Source organism: Acartia tonsa, chromosome 6 (genome assembly GCF_053477335.1).
Source record: "Acartia tonsa isolate MP-2025a chromosome 6, ASM5347733v1, whole genome shotgun sequence".
Taxonomy (NCBI): Eukaryota; Metazoa; Arthropoda; class Copepoda; order Calanoida; family Acartiidae; genus Acartia; species Acartia tonsa.
In genome coordinates, this window is record NC_137265.1 from 29203340 (window position 1) to 29229267 (window position 25928).

Here is a 25928-nt window from a genome sequence, read left to right on the forward strand (position 1 = left end):
AAGTGTTCTTAAACCTTGGAAATTCTTTTGTTGGTTGAATTCATATAGAAAATTTGGATCATGAAAAGAAAACGAAGTAGTGGGTTTCGTCGTATTTTGATAGTTTAGGTTAGGTAAATGCTAATGATTGCCCCGCAGGGATTAGGAAATTAGCCCTGCTAGGTTAGAGCTCCCCGCAGAGTAAAGCTTCTGTGAAATTACGTCGAATCCCGCAACTTCGTTTTCTTTCCATAATCCGAAACTTTTTTAATACCAAAATAGTATTGATATTTTGCATGAACTTTTTGTTTATAGCTACAATTTATTTCAGATTGTTTAAAGTGAATAGAATGAAATAATGTAGAAATTATACATAGTCAAAATGGCAACAATTCCTAAATCTAAACAGGTTTTTATTTGTTTTAATTGAAAAATGTGAGAAAGGTTGTGAAAAGTTTCAAGTAAGTTGGAACATTTTACCACGTAGATCCTATACTATACGTAGCACAGAAATGGTTCTTATATATCCAAAAACTAGACGATTCTAACAGTATGCATAACGTTTTTTCTACTATTAACACAAGCCGCACAATTTGAATTTTAAATATGCGCATTTTTCCACAATCTTTAAATCCGTATATCTTCAAAATTAGGACCTTTAGAAAAACTGTTTTTTTTTTAAGGTATAATTTGTTGAAAAAATCATTTTTAAATATGTAAAACATAAATGTCCCTGATGGGTTTTTTTCCAAATAAATATATAAAGCATTTCATATAATTGTTTTATTTTCTATGCATAATTAAGATTTTTAAAAAGACGTTTCTCTTGAAATACCCTGTAAATAATAATACACAAAAATAGTCTTTTCTAAGAAGTCTAGTATGGATAAAATAAATAATTACTTTTGCGATGCGTCGTAATTATAAATGTCTTCCAATTCTGTGTTTTTTTTTCTAAAACTTAAAAGTACGCCTAGAACATTTTCTACAACAGCTACTTTATTCAAAGAATTACAAATATGTAAAAACGTCCTGTTACAATTTTAACTTGTCAAAGACATCTTAAATCACATTTTTAATGATTTTTGGTTAATTTTATTTCTTAAAATTTCTTAATAATATAATTTTTATTACTTTATTTAATTATACTTCTTTTATATGTCATTGCTTCGCTATTTCAGGACAAAATTGTTCATGCTTCAATTTAAATAATTGATGATATTAAGTCTCAGGAACCAGAAATTTTCCAACAATAAGAAATAAAACTTTATAAATGTAATCAAATTATACAAAAGAAACTTCAAGACACAGAGCAGGGAGAGATATTTCATCTAAAAACAAACTATTTCCATATAATAATAGTTATTTCTCGCATCGTATTATAAACGGTTTTCCGCGGACATTGAATGTACAATTATAAGATTAAAACCAGTTTTTTAGCCAAAACTAGTTTTAGTCTTATGATTGTAATTTTTTATATTCGTAGAAAGCGGTTTATAATACGATGTTAGACATTTTTTCGTATGGATGAGAACCGGTTCCTATCCACCGAATTCGAATGAATACGAGAATATTACTTCCAGTATGGCTGCAAATCCGACCATTTCTTACTAGTTTAAATCTGGTTCCGGGGCTTACTGAAAAAAAGATATGTTTATAATCATATTATAGAAATTTTTTCCAATGATGAAATTAATCTCTTATTAGTTATAGTTAGCCTTTTCGGCCCTCAGGGCCAACAAAACAAAATTTATCCTATAATGTTAACTAGAAAAGCCTAGTTGTAATGTAAAAATGGATATAGGATATACATGGATATTATGACTGGGGAAAATTTGTCGACAATTTAGCTTGCTATTATGAGCCTTATTTATAGGTCCGTTCGTTCATCTAGTAGGGGGGAAGAGGATTAGATAAAGAGGTGGTTGGGGGGTTATCGTTTTTTTTATCCAGCTGCATAGAGTACATGGAAATCTTGTGCAATATCCAAGTAAAAATATATCGATTCTTGTAAACTATATAGGTATAAAACTTATGACAACACATTATTTTTTAAGTTGATGATAATTTTAGTGTGTACACCCCTCGCAGCAGAATTAGTGAGACTAGAAACTTCACAATAAGATATATGTGTCTCTTTTTCTTGGATAGAATTACTATTGTCTACTAGAATTACTAATTTAGACATTTTTTTGATGCGTAGCAACTCTATTAGTGTCTTATTCCGTTCTTGACTGACTGACTGAATACCTGACTCATTACCTAAGAAATAGTATAGAGGCTTTCTTGGTTTAATCAATAATTGATAATATTCCTAACCAACTTTGATATTTTTCTTGTATATTTGTGAGAATAAATGTATAAGTATAGATGTAGAACAAAGACAACTACCTGGCCCAAGTGGTGGGGACCTTTTTCGTCTGCTAGAAATTGTTTTATGCTCATTTGTAGCGACATGACTGTGTTTTGTTTATATTTCCGACGCTATTGGTTGATATTCAAAGAACCAATTGAAAGTCGGCACAGGGTCCCAACCCGTGGGTAGAGTTACAAATAGCTAATGCCCCCTCTATTTTTTTACGTTAATTTAGTGTGTATGGGTTTCTGCTGTGAGAGAGAGTGATACAGATTATTTGAAAATGTAAATGTATTTAAGAAATGTATTTAATCGTGTGTGTTAATGTTGGCACTTGTTGACTATGCATATACAACTCTCTTGTTACTTTATCTAATCTTCCGACTAAATTTGGATTTAGTGGTGCAGCTACATCGTAGCTTTGATACATTTGTCAGTATGTCTGTCCTTCCATATTTTCTCCATAAAGATTCGAAATATTTTTATTGTATTAGAGGTTACTCTTCTTTATTAATTCAAAATATTAGGCTTTTGTGTAACACTATGTTTCTTTTAAAATACTAATCTTACCTAATATCCTTCTTGATAAATTTTTAGGCCAAAAAGCTGCGATTATTTTGTTTCTGGCAAGAAGCAGACAATGTTGGCAGTCCATGGCTGCGTAGGGCTTGGCAAAGGTAAGATTATATTGGTAGCTGCAGAGTCAGGTGATAAGATGCAGCTAAAGTTGGCAGTCCGTGGTTGGTTGCGTAGAGCTTGGCAAAGGTAAGATTATATTGGTAGCTGCAGAGTCAGGTGATAAGAAGCAGACAATGTTGGCAGTCCGTGGCTGCGTAGGGCTTGGCAAAGGTAAGATTATATTGGTAGCTGCAGAGTCAGGTGATAAGAAACAGACAATGTTGCAGAAAAGAACTTGGTAAAGGTAATTTATTAATTAGGAAATTAATTCATATTTTGTGGACCCGGGCCAGAAAAACAGGAATTGATTTTATAAATGTGTATTCTTACTTAATATCCATTATATTAGTTTTAAAACAGATGACAAGAGTAGCTGAAAATAAGCAAAGTACTAGAATTTTACAATTTTCTATAATTTGTTAATAATGTGTGCTTGAATATGTGTAATATTCCAGGGACAAGGGAATGCTATTCTGGCAAACAATGCTAAAGAGCTGATTTCATAGATTTCCAGTTAAAACTAGATGATGAGATTAAGCAACTTTTGGCAGAATTTGATAAGAAACTCAAGTATTACTTTATCAGTTTTTGTTTACTTTACTAAGAGCCATGCAAAAATGATTGTCAGAGATTAGTTCCATGTTCAGTTTTTAATTGGACAGGCAAAATTAAAGATTTTACATACCTTAAATATTTTATCTAAATCATAGACTGCTCGTAAATTATATGTTAAATAGTGAATAAAATTGATTGAAAATCCCAAAAAGTGGATAGTTGTAATACTTTGAAAAATATTTAAGATTGTTTAAATATTCATATCATCTAAAAATTAAAAATAAAAAAAGTTTTTATGACATCTAGCAATGAAATTCTGAACTACATAACTATGCTTTTCCAAATCATACATTTAATAATATTTGTTGTGGTTTAATTTGGTATTTCTTGACAACACCTTGCCTCTAATTGCAAAACAAGTTGGAGGGAAGTGTCAAAATAAGGAATGTAAATAAGGAGCTTCCCTGAAATCATAAAATGATTTATCATGTCCTGCAATACTTGAACATAAAAACAACAAATATTCTCGAATATTAACAATTTACAAACTTTTTACAGAATTTAAAAATGGGTAATTTTCCCCAAAGTGCCTTGTAGAGCACAGAATCCCAACTTTCCCTACCATTAATTTAAAACAAATTGTAAACGATCAAAGGGGCGGGATTCCTTTTGGTATAGCATTAAGGAAACCAAAAGATATAATCTAAATAAGGAGAGGGATCAGTGCTTAATGGCAACTTTGTGGTAAGGCACCAATATATCTTTTTTCATGCTTATTTGTTATTAAGTTGTTCATCAAATAGAATTTAGTATTTTATGTTTATTTATTTTTTAAAAGCGAAGCTTTTCTATAATTAGGGTCGGTCCGTAAGTCCGTACGTCTTTCCATTACAGTTAGCTGTTTCGGTTAATTTAAAAAGGTTAGAATTGTCCTATCAATTTTAAACTTTACATGCTAATTCCTTTAGGTACCACTTAGAAAGCGCAGCAACTCTATAATCGTTACCAGAAAGTTTATACGTCCATTTAAAACAGGCTTATTTTTTACTTTTTTTACAACAAATTTTTGTATGTTAAAATTATCCTAGTCATCAGATTTTTTTAATACTGATTCCTATTACAACAAGGTATAGTGAAATAAGCGAAGCATCTCTATAATCAAGTCCTAAGAACGTCATTATGTCCTTAAACAGTAACATGTATTTAATCGGTTTTGCAACAAATTTACTTACAATTTTGTAGACATATGCATTAATATTCAGTTTATTCAGTTCTGATTCTCTACTAGAGTTAGTGTTTGTTTGTCCTTTAATTTCAGAGCTTCGCTTATGGATGTTGTCATCCTTGTTTTAATAAGTAATGAACAATAAATTTTATTTTTAAGATGTATTTTAATTATTGAATCAATATGAAACTTTTGTCTTAACTTGCCTTAAAGGGTTAATAAAAGTGTTTGAAAATGCATCAAAGTAAATATTTAATAAAATATTTTGTTTTTTGTCTTTAATCAGTTACAAATATTATGGAAAAGAAAAAAAATTAAAGATTTTAATTTTAGGAAGTAAGTAAAAATGTTTTTTAATTTCCCTACTTTTGAATTGTTTAGTAAGAATTCTGTTGTTTGTTTTGAATAATTGTCTGCTAATTTCTTATTTAATATTGAGGTTTAGTGATGAGATTTAGCGAATTTAAACCCTTATGTACTTTACTATAAACCCTTTTTGATAATAGTTGAATCATCCATAACATTCAAAACTTTTAAAGGTTTCGTGATTAGATTGTATGATTTTAATAGAATTGTTGGTCAGAAAGACATTCCCTTGTCCCTGGTAATATTCATAGATAAGTGGTTCATAATGTCAATTATGTAAAACTTAATCATATTTTATTAATATATATTTACTTCTAAACATGTTCCTATTAAAATGACAGGTTGTTTAAAAGTTTGTTGGAAAGAATGAATTTTTTGATAAATAGAACGGTAGTTTGTTATACAGCTATTCAAATGTGATATCTAGTAACTTAAATTTTTTAATGGCAATTTGTTCAAATATTTATGAAATATTGAATGTATATAAATACTGTGAATTTGAGTACATTTACTGGACTGGTTTATATAGGGAACACTGCTTAGATGCAGTATTAGCCTAAAAATATTAATCTATTAATTAGATTGGCCCTTTCGCCAAAAAGCACTGGTATTGGGGTAAAATAAATTGAAATAAGAAGGGGGTAGTTTTTTCTCCTTGCCCAAAACCTGCAGAATGCCTATACCTGCTATTTCCTAACCCTGTGTGGATACCCAGTACATAAAACATTTTACCTAACCTGACATGGAGTAATAAACATACAAAAGGAGAACTACCAATTTTTGATTTATTCCAAAATTATTAGTGGGAGTTATCAGTGCTCGCCATGGTAATTTGTGTCAGAGCGCCAATAAACTTGCAGGAGTTTATCAAGGTGAAATACAAAATTCTAATATTTGGCCTTTCAGGTCATTGTCCAGATCTAAGACCCGGTCTGACCTGGAGCTGTTCCGGCTGGAACTGGATCAAACTGGAATCCGTGTACCTGGACTCACCCTATGCAACTGCGAGGTATGATTTTTTTTTGCATAAGATGCATTTGAGTGAAGGGGGTGGAAGGTTGAGTGGGGATGGTTTTAAAAAGAAATTAAGTATTTCTAAAAAAGAAAAAATTTTTTTTTCTGGGAGCAATATCTCTTTTGGGTTGGTACCCTAACCATAAATGGTTATAAATCTTTTTAATGACCTATACTAAGCATGTCTATAAAGGAGAGCTATTTAGGTTTAGTTATTAGTGAGATCATTCGCTACTTAAAAGAGACAGACAGATTAGATTAGATTAGATTTTAAATGCATACAAGGAATATTAAGTTTAATAATTAGGCATACATTAAGAAAGATAAACAGAGAAAGCGAAATAGCAAGAGAGAGAAATAGAGAGGAGGGGGAAAAGGAAGGAGAGAGAGAGAGAGATAGAGAAATAGAAAAAGAGGGATAATAAGATAGATAGAGATAAAGGAAGAAAGAAAGGAGACATCTATTCTCCCTCTTTTATATAAGAATATATCAAACATTTTGTTAAAGTTAAAGTGTCAACAACTTAAATATTCTAATAGCTCCACAAATTAATTCCCATTTTGAAGATTTGCCAGAAATTTCAGGATTGTTACATATTAAGATAAATTAGGTTTATCTTTGATTATATTATATATTTCTTAATTTATACGTTGGATATCAATTTATTTGTCATTAGCGGCTAAGCCCCTAGAGAGCTCTAGGGGCATTTGAAGGAATAGAAGAAGGGAATCGACCCTCCACTGTTTTTAAAAATAAAAAATATCTCTTGGGAAGCGTTCAATTTTTCTATTGGATATTTCACTTGTGGGGTTGGTGGTATCCTCCTCAAAAACAGTTTTATCTTCCCTGGTCCGATGATAAGCTTCAAAGGAGAACTGTATCGTTACTGCGGTTATCCTCATTACACACAAATAAGCATCCTGTCATTTTTTAAAAGAATTGTGCTGTGCATCCAGTGCATATTTTTAGGATTTTTTCCCTCCCCAATAAAAAAACAGAGCTCCTAAAAGCTAAGCGCGCAGCTGCTAATAACGTTATTAAACATTTGTTGTCTGAAATTAAATTAAATTAATAACGAGTAGCTACGTTGGTAGAACATTTATATAAACGTTGATGTCAGTTTTGATTGTATAATGTATAAATCTTGAGAATATTCTCACAACTCAATAACCTTCACTTTCATTGCCAGAACTAATCAGTCTTTTTTTTTCCTCTGGCAGGATGTCTCACAAAATTTCTTATTTTTGGACAGACATAAAAAGTTTAACAAAGATTGATTTAACTCAACGAAAATGTTATAATGTTTGATTTATTTACAATACCTTTAAACAATTCTTAAATCCAAATTTTTTCAAGAAATACATATTTTTTATTTCTTGAGCTAGCGACGTGATTTGAATTTTTGCATTAATATTTCTTAAGAAAACATATTTTTTCCATTCACACTGCCGATATTGAAGATTTTTAGATGACAAATAAAATTGAAAGGTTTTATAATATCAGATTTTATTAATACAAGAAATAGATTATACGTCACAAACCTTTATTTTTCCAGTGCGGACTATTTTCACTCAAACTCCCTTCCATGATATTATTTTCTAACAAATTGGTTATCTGATGCTAAAAATTCGATTCTAAAGAATAGTCCATTAATAGAAGAAAAAAAAGATTTCATTTAAAAAATGATTAAATTGTTGGTGATTTTAGTCCTAAAATACAAACTTTTTAGTAAAAATTTGTCTTATTCTTGATTTTGGTTTAGATTCAGTAAAGAGTAGTCTCTTTCCGGCAAGGGACCTGCAGGGGCTAGAAACATTTAAGAAAGTTCTCATTATTTATATGTATTTATTAAAGCTTAATTAGTAAGTTTGATATCATTACAAGCATTCATAGTAAACCTCCTCTTAATAGCTACTGGACCACTTATTACCTCCCTTACTTCCTTTTATTGCAAAAACGTTTCCAGTAACTGAGGATTGCGGGGCTCTTCTAAACCATAGCTAACCTAACCTGACACAAAATAAGTACCACAAAAATGTATTTTTAAAAGGTTAATTAGTAAGTATGATATTATTACTAGCATTCATGGTAAACCTCGTTTTAATAGCTACTGGACCACATATTACCTCCCTTACTTCCTTTTTATGCAAAAACGCAGTAACTGAGGATTGCTGGGCTCTTCTAAACCCGTAGCTAACCTAACCTGACACAAAATAAGTACCACAAAAATGTATTTTTAATAATAGTAGGGTTTCTTAGGCTTTACTAACAATTAGTGGGATACGCCAAGATTACAAATGTAGGTATACATAATTTATAAATTTAATTAAGTAATGTTTATTTATAATTTATATACACTTTATTCATACTTAAGTATTCTTATACAATTATGTTTATAACATTATTTATATTTTAGGTACAATTAATTTGATAATAGCTGGTTGTGCATAGATAACCCATCTATAAAAATCTATTAATTTATGACATATCAAGCGGGTATAGTCCCTTTCGTAACATCGCACCTTATGGGGCGATTTTTTTTATTTTTCAAGGTAGCTTTTCTCCTATTTCTAGCCCCTGCGGATGGCTCTAACCCTGCGGGGTCAATTACCTAACCCTTTGGGGCAATCACCTAACCCAATGTAACCTAACCTATAAAAATACATTTTAAAAATACGACGAATCGCCCCTTATGTGGCGATGTTACGAAAGGGACTATTCCCTATCAAGCTACTAAGGAGCTCGCAAATACTAGGTAGCAACCATCAAACGAGCTCACAAAAGTTCACAAAAAGCCACTCTTAGAGATATTGCAAGAACCTAACATGCTACCATCCTAGCAAAAAGTTTAGCTGGGTAAGAGCCGATATCACGGAAGGACTATACCACTCTAATCTTACCATATTGGTTCATTTATAAAGTGATGTTTTACTATTTGTGCAAAATGTGTTAAATAGAAAAGTGACTGGTGCGCCACGTTTTCTAAAAATGCCGCAATTCATGTTATACCCCTAACTCTGTATATTTTAGATGTCAGGAGGGAATGATATATCTTTAATCTACCCATGGGTTCATATATCTAGTGATGTTCTAGAAATTAATTTGTGGCTTGATAGGTAAGTTTTTTAAAGTACCAAAGCTGCTTTTTAACCAGGGTCAGGCCGCTCAACTGACCAAGAATCTATATTTACAGTGCAACGAAGCTCTCTAGCATAGATACTATATCTGATGCAGCTTATTGACGTGTAGTAATAGCAAGAACAAACAGCTAAATATTCTAATAAAGTGTATTAATTCAAGACAAGTTAAACATACAATAATAATATTAAATATAATGGCAACTATTCACTTTTATGTTCGTGCCGAGTTGCAGAGCAATGACTTGCTCCGAAACGGTTGACACAAGAACTAAAAGCTGAATTACAAAATACATACATTGCTCTCAAATCAGGAAGAAAGGGACTATACATCACATTTCTCCCTGGCTTTAACATGCACATGGATTTCGAAACTGTAATATTTCAGATTGAATATAACAATATGTTTGTTACATGTTAATTATTATATATATTATAAGTAGCATTGAATGCTTATTAAAATAGATAATAATTGATCTGGTATGACACCTGCCATATTTTTTTATTTTTTTTTTTTTTATTTTATTTCCAGATCATTAAGCACTTCATAATCATTTTTTTTTTATTATTTTGGTTCCTTAGAACTCTTTTGTGTTTTTTTTATATTCCTTTTTTTTTCTTTATGTGTTTTTTTTTCTTTTAAATATTTTTTATAAAAAAAACATTGATTAACATATAATCATTAAAAATGCATTGATTAACATATAATGCATTGATTAACATACAAACATTAGAATGCATTGATTAACATATTATAAATGCATGATATAAAAACACTGATTAACATATAACCATCAGATTTAAACATGGCATCATAAAGCATTAATTTTAAACCTTTTCGAGACTACTACTGCCTCAACAAATATTTAATACATAAAATAAAATAAATATGAATTAATACACAGTAAACTATAATTATTACTTTCTTTTTCCAGACGCTCTGCTTTTCTTGCCAGATTCTTCAATGTCCATAGGCATGGTAGCTTCATCATCATTCACTCCAAGTTTTGCGGTCTCATCACACAAGCCGTCTTGAGGCATCCTTGCCTCAGTATCACCAAGCATATGTAAACATCTTGCAAATCCGCTATTAACCGCAACTGAAATCGAGGTTGCAACGTTATCAGCCTCCTCCTGATTATCCAAAATCTTTTGATGCTTACGACTAACCTCCTCTCCAAATTTATCAAGCATCATCAATATTCCAGGCGTGTGCTCCATCCTCATTTCCTCCATCGCTTGTTCCTCAACACGCCATTGCTGACCTGACAATTCAAGGTCCAGACAAACAGGAATGTTCGGATCCAAAGGCTGATCCTGCTGAACACAAACAGGACCCCCAAACCGAGTAACCAACTTGAAATCCCCCTCAAACCACTCATTTACTTTGTGTTCAGGATTAAACTTCCACTCAAGATTGGTTGTCAACAAACTTGTATGAACTTTTCCATCCAACTCCAATCTAAGTTCCTTTACTACATTCTCTAAAGTAGTATCTGGATCACATAACAATATCTGCTTGGCTAGAGTCGGATGGAGACGTTTGCAGCGCATCTGCATTTCCCAGGTCAAAACTCTGGCGTCTACTTTATCGTTCACCAAACTACCTGTATATGTAGCACTCACAAGATTTTCAATTATGTCTCTTTGTCCATCCAATCTAACATAACGTATCTCAGCTGGCATCTCTCCACTGGTGATTAAACTCACCGAATTCACGTTAAGGATGCGGGGAATGAATACCGATAAGTTCATGTATTCATTCACCTGAATAGAGTCAATAAACACTTTAGAACTCAAATCCTGTTCAGACTTTCCTTCAAGCCACTCTTTTTGTAACTCGAACAAAGTTGTAGATGGCATCTGCTTTAGAATAAAGCTGACTTTATTCACAACGTCTTTCCAATGTGCCAGAAGCCGGATAGCTGACACAACCTGCGTTTTCAACCGCACATCAATGCTGTTACCCACCGTTCTCAGCACCGTCTGAAGACTCATTCGACCATCTGCAGGTATGACGTCAATTTTTGAAAGTTGATGCCAATCATCTAGTTCCCCCATATGTTTGATTGTGGGTAACAATTCTCCCAACGTTTGACAGCTTTTTCTCTCATCTCCATCCAGGTATTCAATCTTGGCAAGCAACACCAAACTTGGTAACATCTCGCAAACAAGCTTAGAGAGAAATATAGTTGCACTCAATTTATTCAAACTAGTTGTCTCATTCCAGGACAACTTTCTGTTTATAGCTTTAGAATGCTCACCAGCCGCCATCAAATTTAAGTGTCTTGAGTTCTGGCTGGTGAAGATAGGGATCCTGTCCACAGCCCAGTCTATTGAGTTGATGCATCTCCCCATCTCTAACTGCAATGAAAGCATGTTTATTAAGTTCAATTTAAACCTTGGTTCATTATCAATGAGACGAGCTAAATCTGCAAGTGGCATGTCCTCACTGCTCAAAAACACATTCCTCGTCGATCTGCCCACACTCAACGTCGGCAGCTCGACGCGCGACATTACCAACACCAACCGGGATGCAGAGTTGCTGACCAACGCAGATACCGGTAGACCAGGTTTGACTTGATTTCCTTCGTTCGCAGATTGTTTGTGGCGACCATTTTCTTCGTTGCTCAATAACTTTTGATTCATTGTTGCCGCCGTAACCAACCTGCAAAAATACAATATAATTAAATTTCAGCATAAGAATTTAAAATCTAGCATTAAATTCTTCCTCAGTAAATCTTTTTTTATAACACCATGAGCAACAACAATACAAAACTACCAACATGGGAATTATACCCAACAACAACATTAAAACAATCAATACAAACTTAGCAAACAATGGTAGTATATCTGTAAACAAATGTTCTAAACCAAACCAAGAACCTGTAACCTGTTCGAAAAATGACAACTTATGATCAACAAAATCCAAATTAGAAGCTTGTCCATTAAAATCCTCAAAATCCTCTAAGCCCTGATATCTAATAGTCTTATTAAAATCAGCAATAAACACCTTTTCATCACTCAGAAAAATCTTTTGTCCCACGTGTTCAGATTTCTCATTGGCAATGTGAAGAATTTCGAGTCCCTGCCCCTGATTCCCAATGAACAAATTAGCTGTCAACTTCAAAAATACCGGACTTTGCGAACAATTCAACAATTTTATGTCCTCTTCTGTAACAATCATTCTACTATATTCTTGTATCCCAACTGTCTCACCTTTATATTCCACCAACAAATGTCCTACTGCACATCCATAATCCACACCTAACTTTACTGGAATTTCAACCGCTGTACATTTCTCATACTTAGCAATCTCTCCTAGGTATATAATTCTGAACCCATGATGCAACTGTACATTTGATCTAACTTCTGTTTGAGCACATCTAGAAATACTAAAAAATTCCAACATTCTCTCATTCCTTTCTCTACTAGCTAAAAACATAGCATTTAAATCAAACCTGGCCTCCTGTTTTAACAAATCCCCAAAATAACTTCTAACAGCTGCCTTCGGTTCCTCCAAAAACTTGATACCCTCCAATTCTGTTACAAAAATATTAAAATCCAGATGCTGCAAAGTAAGTTTCTCTGTTCCCATAACTTTAACTAAAATATTCCTTTCCAAGTTAGAAACAAAAAGTTGATCATTCCACGTAGTTAAATTGAATGTATCTTGAAAAACTACCTTAAAATTACTGGCCGGTTTTCGTACTACATACGGAAAGTAAGGTGAAGTTGATGTTGCCCACAAATGATTTTCTTCAAAGTTCGCCACAATCGTCTTTTTATCATAATCCATAACAACATTTCCCTTGATCAAAACTGGAGTATTTTTTACTAATATATGCAAAGTCCCAATAGCAAAACCTAAGTTGAACCACATGTTATGCGCGTATACTCCCAGTGTCTTGCATTGGATATTTTCACCACCAACATCCCAAAAAGGTGACAATGTTCCATTAACCGTAAAACTGTGAACAGTTGGCAAATCTATGTTCACTTTGAAACTAATACCATCATGCTGATACTTGCCAGAATGGAAAACCCTTCTACATTCATCCATACTCAACTCTACCTGTTTTTCATGTGGCACGTCTAATACGTGCACATGACTCGCAGTGCCGCAAAACCAGCGCTCCAATTTTAGCCTAACCTCACAACTAATAGCCTCCGACAGTATAAAATCGGTTTCTGCTAACCCCAGTAATTCCACAGATCTGACCGGTTCCATCCTATCATGCAAACAGGCAGCTGATCTAAGTTCAACATCACTTATTTGAGAACAATCATAAGCCGCTAACCGTGGATCCTGTGACGTATACATACCACCAACAATAATACAACAATAGGTTTGCATCACAACAACAAATAACAAAATATCCAAATACCTGACTCCTCTATCATCCTTGGATTTCTTCACAGGTATTGGTCCAGAACGTCCAGAACTTTTTGAACTACAAGCGTCAGGTGACCTCTTTCGCATACCACGATCTCCATCTCGTCTATTCCGGTCATGTTTGTCACCACCGCCCTCTCCTCGCTTGTCATCACGCTCCCGACGGCTATCATGGTAATCCCTTCTCCTGTCCATCCTTCCGCCTTCCAACCACCTCTGGACTAGCGCCACAACTATTCTCCTCTTCAGAAACGCCTGTAAATACTTCTCAGTCCTCTCTTGTCCAGTTCTCCAATTTCTGTCAAGGCACTCCAATAACTCTCAACTAGAACAGGATCCTTCTCCAGACTACGACTGAATTCTCTCGCCTTCAATCTGGACGCTATTTGACTGGCCGTCTCTGCTCCAATTCCTGCAATAAGACACAATTTAGGATCTTCTAATTGATATACAGTATCTAATATTAACTCTCCTTGTTCGTCCGTCGATAATTTAGATATCCTATCTTTACTATCCTCTAATGCAGTACGTGACAATATATCAACATTAGTATGCATCTTGCCCTGCCTATGTACAACCTCATAACTGAAGGTGGATAAAAAGTTTATCCACCTTATGGTGAGACCAACAAAATATCCGTTCTGCCTCCAAGTAGATAGATGTTTCAGTGCAGCTGAATCAGTTCTCACGATAAACTTCTTGTGTCTCAAATAACATTCAAATCTTTCAACAGCATTCACTAATGCACATAATTCTCCTTTATGCGCTGCATAATTGGCTTCATGAGTTGAACAAACACGTGACCAACACGATATCATTTTCTCTTGACCATTTTGTTTTTGACTTAACACTGCAGACATAGCTGTAGAAGACCAATCTGTATCCAACACAAATGGTTCAGCCTCCATCCTCCAATCCGGAAATGATTTACTTATTTCTTCACAGAACAATTCTCTAGTCTTTGTAAAAGCTTCCATACTTTTTTCATCCCATTCTATTTTACTACTGTTTCTGAATTTGTTCAATGGTGCCGTAATATCAGAAAAATTCTTGAAATATGAACCATAATAATTTATGAAACCAGTAAATCTTTGAATATCTTTACCTGTTTCAGGTACTGGCCAATTCTTAATCTTTTCAATATATGCTTTGTCCATGAATATGCCTTCTTCATTTATAATATGACCCAGAAATTTCACTTCCTCTGCAAACAATGTACATTTTCCAAGATTAATCTTGAGGCCTGCTTCACAAAATGTTCGTAGTAGTGTATTCAGATGCTCCAGATGTTCCTCCACATTCATACTATATACAAGAACATCGTCCAAATAAACTAGGCAAAATGCCCTTAATTCAGGACTCAAATCCATTACTCTATCCATCAATTTTACAAATGCACTGGGGGCATTGGTCAATCCGAACGGTAGCCTCTTGAAGCAATACTGCCGTCCATTAGAACAAAATGCTGTATATTTCCTGGCAGATTCCTTCAAGTGCATTGAATTATACGCCGAAGTAAGGTCAATAGACGTAAAAATCTTCTTTCCTCCAAGTTTGTCAAATAGCTCACCAATGTTAGGCAAAGGGTAACATATCTTCTCAGTTATCTCATTTAACGAGCGATAGTCCAGGACAAACCTGACTTTCACCTCATTAGTGTTTCCCACTTTCTTCTTAACAGCAAAGATTCCAGAATTAAACGGTGAATTACATTCTTCTATCACATCTGTTTCCAACCATAAATCAATCTGTTCTTTTAGTTTCTCTGCATGATGAGGATTAAGTCTAATCATTCTATTTTTGAAAGGTTGAGCTCCAGGAACTAACTGAATGTCATACTCCTCCAAAGTACAAGATCCAATATCCGTAGGTTCAATCGATAACGCCTTAAAATTCTTTAAAAACAAACCAACTATTCTTCCTTTTAAAGAGACATTATCTTTTAAAAACGGAACTTTATCCAACTTCAATTTATCTTTAATAAAACGAATCTTCTTTAATGTTGTTGACACATCTTCTTTAACTCTGTTCTCTTGCAACATCGCTATCTTCTCCGCTAAAAACAGATTTCCAACCAAAGTACCAGCAGGAACAGATTTCTTAACAGTTTCAAAATTCGTAATTTTAGTCATAATTTTACCTTTTTTCCCACCTCCGTAATTCCTTCATTTATCAACAAGTTATTTCGGCTACAGTAACCTTGTCTAGGAGCTATATAACACAACTGTCCTTCAGGCATATTTCCCTTAGTTGAAACTTCTACCACCACTGTACTTAATGCTGGAATTTCTATTCGATTTTTCAATGAACAAATCCATTTTTGGTCTTGCAACTCAGCTACATTAATCTCAGGTTTCTTAGTTCTTGCCTTCTCCAGTTTCTCCAGAACCGTATGAACCAAATTCTTCACTACAATTTTTCGTTTAGCTACCAAATTCACACTGATTCCATGCATCTCAATCCTGTTGCCATCTTTGGCAAATATCGTCTTCACGTGATTTTTGTTCAGCCAATGACTGCCTAGATTCATAGGTACAGTCATGCCAGAAATAACAAAGCAATCTTCTTGAAAACTGTGACCTCCAATCTGAAATTCAACATTTCGAACAACACCATCAATCTTGATGCTGGAACCCTGCACGCCTGTTGCTTTCGAATCCGTCTCTTCAATTATACAATCAAGCTTTCTAGCCAACACTTGAGATATCAGGCAGCCTCGTGCATTGCCGCTGTCAATTAAAGTCAAGATTTCCATGCCACCAATCTTCGTTGGAACGTAGACTTCAGCCGCTCCAGCCGCCATTTCAGAATCTTCATGAAACTTATAAAACAGCTATCTAACCAACACCAGCAGTTATGAGGTTGTAACTATCCAATTTTCTATCAAATTTTCTATCAAATAACTATCCAGCTGTTTTACAACAAATAACAGAATAACGGAATAAAACAAATCACTCACCGACAAAATTTCATCCACCAACAGAAAACGTCCAAAATATCTCTTAATCCACAATCAGCAAAACTTCTCTCCGACCAATCTAAAATATTACAAACATTTTAGATGCCAATTAATAGATAAATCATTTTAACTAAGAATTAATATCGGTATTAATATATATATATAACAAATTGTTTACAAAACTAATTTCCGAGCAGCAAATATATATAATATTAATCAAATAATAACAGCATAAAATAAATTCTTAACAACTCACCATCAAATAAATAATGATGACAGTATCTCTCAACCACCACAAATACTCTTCTCGGCCAATCTAAAATAAAATACAATTATTTTAGATGCCATATTTAAATGTTTTCACTGAACAAAATAAACTTGCAACACATTCAATAAAAGAAATTGTATTAAGAAATATAACATGAATCAAAAATCAATCACCAAATTAATCTTTCTAAATACCATAAATTCAATTCTTTTGTAATTCAATAAAATATTACCTAATAAAACTATTATTATTAGATTAACAACTGATCTCCTGCACACTACTTTGATGTATGAAAGTTTTAAAAGTTGAAATTCAACTAACTATATATCTCCATACCTGAGAGCACCTTCCTGCGCAGCTCTGCTTTTCTGCGCAGCTCAACTTTCTGCGCATGGAACGCCCCACGCCTGATAATCAGTGCAGCTACCTCTCTACACCACCCCATTTTGCGCATACCAGCTCTGAGATAGTGCAAACCTCTTTGCAAATATATTCACTCCCCTTTTCTCCTCAAACAAAAGAGACAGCTCCACCATATATAATTCATATGTGCGCATACCAGCTCTGAGAGATAGTGCAAACTTCTTTGCAAATATGTTCACTCCCCTTTTCTCCTCAAACAAAGAGACAGCTCCACCATATTTGCGCATACCAACTCCGAGAGACAACCCCTCCCTTCCTTCATAGAGAGAGACTACTCCACAATTATATCTAATGCATTATAACAATTTTGCTTCATGAAATTCTAAACTTCATAAAAAATTTTGCTGAATCAACATTACTAAATCGCAATATAATTGTTTTAAAATTAAATACTTAAAACCACAATAACTGACTCAACTTTTAAAACAATTTTCCACAATTCATCAAAATTTAATACTTTAAATATCTAATTTCACATTTTTATCAAATTTAATTCAATTTTAAATTCAATTTAATTTTCTTTCAATAGCAATTTTACAAAATTGTATACCTAATTCGTTTTTTATTTTCACTTTTTATTATTCGTATCTCTGTTAGACTCCACAACAGTCTGAAACAAAAATGAATTTTTCTAATTTCAACAAAACATAATCAAAAACTAAATTAATTATTTTGATTTCCATTATAACATAATCTCATAATTTCATATACGTTTATAAACAATATGTTATCTTTTCATAATTCAAAATAAACCATCAAAATAAATTATCACAAAATTAGAGTTGCTTCGTTCACTCTTTATCATTAATTTCGTTTTGTTGTTGTTTATTTACAATGCGCATAAATCAAAACAATGCCGCGTAACAAGTAGAAAATGGAATAAGGTTTTAATGATCATAATACATACAAAACATTAATACCATAAAATGTCATCTATAATAGCATTATTCCATGCCTCGACTTCCGCTACAAGATCATCTTCATAATCACGTGCCCCTAAACCATCGACATACGCCACTTCCTTCGTATCCTCCCCTTCATTCACCTCTCCTTCAATTTCACCAACCAATTTCTTTTTATCAATACTATTTTCATTCTTTTTAAAACTCTTTTGCCCCGTCTTATAAGGAACAAAAGGCTTGTTTCCCCACCGCAAAAAGTATTTTCCTTTAGGATTAGGCAACTTTTTATCTCTAATATCAAACAATCCCTCATCATGTGACCTTTTCTGTTACAATAATAACAAATAAAACCACCTTGAATTGCGCCAATTAAAGGAATAAGTTCAGCTGGTCCACCAAATTCATCAGCTAAATCAATTTCACATTGATTTATTTCATATGACAAATTATCTTCATCACTAACCTGATCAATAGTTACAGGATTTGACTTGGAACCAACGCCACCAACCATCGTTTTAGCCAAAGCCATCTGGTTTGTTGTACATCCTCTAGCCATTGACCCTGAAATTTGGTTAAATTGTAGCCCTTTAACAATCAGTTGTGCTTTAACTATTAACTCTGTCCGAAACTTCGTTATCATTCGCACTTGTCCGTCACGCTCCAAATCCAACGCAAATTGACGCATCTGATTAGCCAAAAGTGGAGATAAGATCACATTACACACTTGAGAATAGAAATCCATAAACATATCATCAGTTGGTTTCGGATACGCACGTTTCCAGAAAGATAGTATCTTATCAAAAAATGCATCAATCTTATCATTCTCATGTTGCTTAACACTCAAATACGCATCTTTACACACATTTTTCATGTCGGGTGGCAAAAATGTCTCTCGCATCTTACACAAGTACCCCTTTAATGTTAATCGTCTATTCTCCATATCAGCAGGTTTTAGTGTATAACCACAAGCGGTTCTTACACCCACACACTTATCAAACAAAATTTCCTTACACACTTGATGATTAGTCATATGATAACGTCTAGTAGTCATCCAAAATCTCTCCAAATAATCATCAAAGAAAATCACATCATCGTCAACCGCAAATTCAGGCGCATTTTTTCTGAACTGATCATCAAGTTTAGCACACGTTTCATTGTACCTATGAACATTCTCCTCCCCCTGCGAAACATACAGAGATCTATCTGGTACATAAACAAGAGATTTACACCAACTAACCTGCGATTCACTCAGTCCAGCTTCAAAAAAATTGAGCGTATTAAAATCCTCCGCTTTAACCTCAGAAAGGGCTGGCCACCACATGAGAACTCCATTGTAAATATTATCCACAGCATCAACCTTAGACAACTCCCAAAGTTTTATGATCTTATCCTCATGATCTTGCATACCACCAAAAATAGTTCGAGAACCACTAGCAAACAAGTTAGGCTTCTCCTCTGAACCTCCAGATCCTCCAGCCGTCCGCTGCCACGGCATAGAGTTATTCAAACCATTCTGCTGGTTATTCGAACCATTCTGCCGGTTATTCGAACCATTCTGCTGGTCATTCATACTATTCTGGTTATTCGAACCATTCTGCCGGTTATTCGAACCATTCTGCTGGTCATTCATACTATTCTGCTGGGCAATCTTTTCTAGAATTCGCTGCTGGCCAGTCATAAACTCATCCACAACTGTCACATTCTCGGTTTTGATATCATTATCAACACTAGGCACCACCACCTTATAAAGACGATCTTCCAAATCGTCCAACCGAGTAGCCAGTCCAGTAACCGCAGCACTATTAGTATCAACATTATCCGTCAACTCCTGAATTTTCGTCTCCAGCGGCGCCATACGCCCACCCAGCTCCGCCGCCACATTATCAATTCTAGTTCCAAGGGCATGGATCTCATTCTTGACCGTACCCCAAAAACTTAACATGTGCACATCCCTCTCCTCCTGAGACATCTTTCTCCACTCAGCAATGTCCATCTTGGTCACTGCAAATATCCTGAACAAAAACCAAAAGCAAAGAAATAATACAATTAAAAGAAAATCTGAGCCATAGATTCGTACTACACTACTGCGCCAAAATGACGTGTAGAGAGGTAGCTGCACTGATTATCAGGCGTGGGGCGTTCCATGCGCAGAAAGTTGAGCTGCGCAGAAAAGCAGAGCTGCGCAGGAAGGTGCTCTCAGGTATGGAGATATATAGTTAGTTGAATTTCAACTTTTAAAACTTTCATACATCAAAGTAGTGTGCAGGAGATCAGTTGTTAATCTAATAATAATAGTTTTATTAGGTAATATTTTAATATAGGTAATATAAAAATACAAATGATCAATGATAGGGCAGTATACATTATACCATTGGTCAATTAAAATGTATACTTACATATCATTGGTTAGTTGCATTGATTGACGTCATTTTTATAGGCACTATAAGCTGCTTCACTTAGTCTATTTATGTTTATATTAAATAAAATTCAATTAGTTATAATAACCTTAGGTATAGTCAGACTTTATTGCCTATTGATTATTTATTATGCCTTGTATGTACGTACAGCCTTCTAGTTTACCATTGTATTCTGTAGTAACCCGACAAAGTGTCTAAAAAATCAGCCATTTGACGTCATAAAAATGAGGGAGATGAGAAGAAAAGTAGGAAAGAAAACCCCTAAAAAAGAGATGGATTGGATAATCCATCATTTTTATGACGTCACATGGCTGTTTTTGAGACACTTTGTCCTTTTACTACTCTGTAAGTTCTGTTCTGTAAAAATAATTTTTCTAAGTTTAATTTTGTTCTAATGTTCTTTTTTACAAGAAAAATGATGAGACTCAACGCTCGTGGTGCAGCAGTTTTGATGGCCTATTTATTTTAAATAAGAATAATGAACTTTATAAATCTACTAATTAACTTTTAAGGTTTTGCGTACACACACTTATTATAGAGTAGCATTGCTACTAAGAATAAAGAACATAAATTATTTGCTTGTCCAATATATGTGTGTATTATCAATCAAACATATTATTTATACAAACAAGGAGTATTATGTCCTAAAGTAGCGCAATATCTGCAATACGTTATAAAACAGTAAACTGTATTACTACTAAAATAAGATGCTATACATGCTTTTTAGCATGGCTGAGAACCGGTTCTAATCCTGCGGATATTAATTGATTTCAAAACCATATTTAAAATTGTGATAAATAAATAAGCTTTAATAACAATAAATATTATAATTAGATGAAACAGATTAGTAAAGTCACTTTAATACAACCTAAACTTATACAGACATTTTCTTTGACATTTTCCATTATTGCTATTTATAATTCTTACAAAAAAAAGTCTCCTTTTTTTATATAATTTCTTTGGAATGCTTATATATTATAAGAGAGGTTTTAGTTCGTAATCGCATAAATAATAGAGCAGTTGAAATTATACACCTGCAATTTTTTCAATATATTATCTATTATAGGGAGATGTATTTTTGAGAGTTATACATGCATAAATAAATAAATGTACTAAATAAAATCTTTTTAATTATAAGATGTCATTTGCAAATAATTAAACGCTATTTTTAAGTCAAATGTGCGTAAATCAATAAGCATAAAAGTATTGAATGTTTCTTCTTTTCATTAATTGATTTGCTCTATTTTGCATCCATATATGAGACTTTTGCTTTTTAGAATAAATATTATGTTGTTCTATTGTAAAACACTTGAATAATCAAATAAGAAAAGAAGGAGAATCGCACAAAACATCCATTAGATTCCCCATAACCTACCCCAAATCTTTATTTTTTCTAATAATTATACTATTTCAGCCAAAGTAGAAAATTTTCATATTTCAAAGTCCAAACCCTGCACTGCAATTGCTACTCTTAAGAACCTTATGAAATTTAACTTTTTTGCAGGGGGTGTGGGATAAAGGGTGGACCTTATATAACTATTAAAGGAATTTTACTCAAGAAAAAAAAACAGAAAAATATGCCATAAACAAACAAATTGGCTAGACATGCATTATTTGTGTTCAATACATTGTAATTTTATAAACAAACAGGAACATTTGTGTACATAAGTAGAGCAGCTACAATCGTTCAGTAACTTTATAAAAATATGATAATCTTATTATTTGCAACTAAACTTGCATACATCCTATAGTAATAATGTCATATGATATGTCAGCCATGACCCCTTTTTTTTAAATGCTATATATATTATTAGCGAATGCGCCCCTAGCATCTAGGAGCAGATAATTAGCGTAAGACCTCCCAATTCTTGTATATAAAAATAAAATAGCCCAAAACCATCCCAGAACCCATTTGAAGCTTCCCTTATAAGGAGAACTCAATCAGTTCAGTAATTATTGAACTCTTAAGATTCAGACAAAAATACCTTCAAGTATATTACAAAATAGGATAAATAGTCGACAAAGGACATACAAATTAATCAAAGCTTCCCTGAAATTTGTTGATCTAGCGGATTAACCATAAATTTAAAACAGACAGAAAAACTTTCATCTACTTTAAGTTTATAGCACTGCCATTTTCTATCCGCGAATCACGATGTACACTTTCTTGTAAATTTTTCTACAAAAATTTTTATTCATAAATAATAAATTTATGTTAAAGGGAGTGTGAACGTAAATATTTCTCATCTGATTATCAAATCTTAACATTTTCTAATCACATTTCACTACACTGATCAACCAAAAACGTCCTATTAACAAAAATATCCAGGAATAATGCCTTGATTTTATGGTATTTTGGGAGGGAAAAGGGAAAAAACAGGGAAAATCTGAATGTTTTTGTTTCTTATAATGTTTGTAGGGATATTTAACTTGTCATATATAGTTGAAACAATTTACTTACTGTTAAAGATTTATTTTGTGATATAAAATTGCCAATTAGATTTTTTATAATGTAGTAATTAGGTAATAAAGACCTATTTTAAATTCGTATTATTGACAAAAAAATACCTCACTGTCTACAAAGGGTTGAACCTCATAGGTTATTTAAAATAATAATATCCTTTTTTATTGTGTTGGACAATAAATAACCCACTTTCAATAATTAGTTTACACTTTTATCAGACTGTTTATAAAGAAATATTGCGTCTTTATTATTTACAAATTTGTAATTAAAGGTGGGCGAGAGATGGGCCATCTAAAGTTAATTGGATACTAATAAAATAACCTGTTCTAGCTTTGTTATTGTATTTGGTTTTCAATAAAAAATATTGCTTATTTTATCAATTTCTAAGTAACTATACATTGGTTTAAAGCAAGGATTATGTTAAAAGCCAGCTTAACCGTTAGGAAAAGTCAAGAACTATGTATGTGAAAAAGTTTAATTTTAGCTATAATGGGAGAAAAAAGCAATTTAATGCACATTTTATATAATACGGAAAATTTCTTCCTTTCCCTTTACCTTATAAAAATCGTCGGAAAAAGCCGTTTTTTAAGCAAACAAAAGCGCGTTTTGCTCTATCTGTGAGATATTATGAATGAGATAATGTTAAGATTTGATATTAAGATGAGAAAAATTTACGTTCACAGTCCCTTTAAGATTTGTTGAGAATAAATAAATAAATATAATATTCAGGAATGAAGATTACATTAGACTATAAATTGCTATGGTATCCAAAGTTTTGTAGACATAATCTTTCATTCATTGTCTTAAAACTTTTATCAAATCTTTATTTGTTAGTGTAACCTAGCAGAGTTTGAAACTTTTTGACCAATGATCTTAATTATATTTATTTCATTGGATTTACATAAATTAATCGTCCATTGTCCTATCCCTTGAGATTCCTGATAATATTGGACATATTTTTATTCTATTTATTTTCATAGGCGAAATATAAAAATATAAAACTATTTACATTTACATTTTTATTGAATTTCATTAAGTAGCGAAACTACTCTGTGGTTCTCTTTGTCTGTCCGTCCCCCGTCGTCCGTAACCCTATTGTGAAATTGTAATTTTCTCAGCTGCTATTTAATGTAGTGAAGATTCCCTATACCAATGAGCATCCAGGATGTAATTTACTTTGTCCGTCGGTTTGTCAGTCATGCTACAAAATATAATTGTTAAGAAATATAAAACACGTGAGAAATTTTCTTCATTACATATATTTTTCACTATGAGAAAAAGAATAAAGTCCCTCAAAAAATCAGCATGTTACGTCATAAAAACGAGGGATTATCCATCTCTTTTTTAATGGTTTCTTTCCCACTCCTCCTCTCCTTAACCCTCATTTTTATGACGTCATTGAGGGACTTTCTTCGTCTTCCACTTTGATTTTAACAAATCATCAAATGCTATTTGAATCTTCTTGTGTTCGTATTCCTATTTTTGGACTTCGCTACTAACGAATGTTGTCATCCTTGTTTTTATTCACTTTCAATCAAGATTCAATAATAAGCAACACGATGATTTAATAACTGAAACTAAATTTAAAGTGAAGCTTTTTTACGGTTACAGGATAAACGCAGGAGTCCCAAACGTCGGAGTGTACAAACGCAGGAGTGTTAAAATATTAATTTATTTTCTATGTTTCTGTACAGGTTAGGTTAGGTTAAAATATGAAGATACACATATGCCCCGCTCATGGGGTTAGGCATTAAAAAACCTGTAAGATAGTTTTAAATAGGTTAGGTTGGGTTAAGTTTCCACCCCGACGTTTGGGACTCCTGCATTTGTCCTTGGACCTTTCTTACATTAACGTATGTAATGATAAGGTATAAAGCGTAGCAACTCTATTGTGATAAGATTTTGTAAGAAAGTTAGTACGTATCAAACCAACCCTATAGTAAGAATAGAAGAAAGGCCTTGGTCAAAAACAGGCGTAACTCATTACCATGCAAAGTTAGACAAAGGTCGTGCGATCAAAAGGTTGGTTGTCATCAATAGTTGCTATTTCAGAGGGTTTTTTTAGTTCTACTATGACGGTCTGGCTTTACGTAGAGAGAAGCAACTTAAAAGTTAGTTTGTCTTATTGACATGCTGTGATTTTATGGATTTTGTCATTCCTGTTTCGTCAAAAGAAAAGACAACACTAGTTACATTGTTTCTACATTATATAAACAAGGACAATAACATCCATAAGTAACTACAAAAACAAGCAATAATAGTTTTTCTATTTTGGCTTCGAAACCGTTTAGTATGTTCTGAGCTGTACTGAAAAATCATGTATCTTATTGTATGCTAGATAATTTTCACGAATAATGAAATAAAAATCATGAAATTAATATCAGTTTTGTTAGCCCTGGCTTTCGGCTATTCGAAGCCAACAAACTGGAATTAATCTTAATCCGCGGAAAGCTGTCTATAATATGATGCAATAAATAACTATTATTTTTATAATATTAATGGTTGAAACGGAAAGACACTAGTAATAGAGTAGCATCGCTTCTGCTAATGTAAAGAACATATAAATATGATTTATTACCTAAATATATTCTACATTTTGTATAATTTATATATCTATTAATTAACTTAATAATATTATGTATTCTGTATACAGTGTACATTAGTTGAGTAGGCTTATAAAATATTCTAAATCTATTATAATGGACGAAAGCCTTTTCTGAGATACAAATGAACAAATATTCATCAAGTAAAAATATCCTAGAATTACTGTTTTGACTTTAAAGATCTG

General features: G+C 33.0%; 1 protein-coding gene across 2 annotated transcripts in view; it reads left to right on the forward strand.

Annotated features, from left to right (window-relative positions):
- Positions 1-308: 308 nt before the first annotated feature.
- LOC145322320 (uncharacterized) overlaps positions 309-25928 on the forward strand; it is a 36629-nt gene continuing 11009 nt past the window's right edge. Inside the window, exons 1-4 of one of the 2 annotated variants that reach the window (XM_080164276.1) lie at positions 309-388; positions 2933-3012; positions 6066-6168; positions 9205-9290. In XM_080164276.1, the coding sequence (XP_080020402.1) occupies positions 362-388; positions 2933-3012; positions 6066-6168; positions 9205-9290 (296 nt within the window). In that variant the 5' untranslated portion in view covers positions 309-361. The remainder of the gene's footprint in view (positions 389-2932; positions 3013-6065; positions 6169-9204; positions 9291-25928) is intronic. The other variant, XM_080164277.1, reaches the window with a different exon arrangement.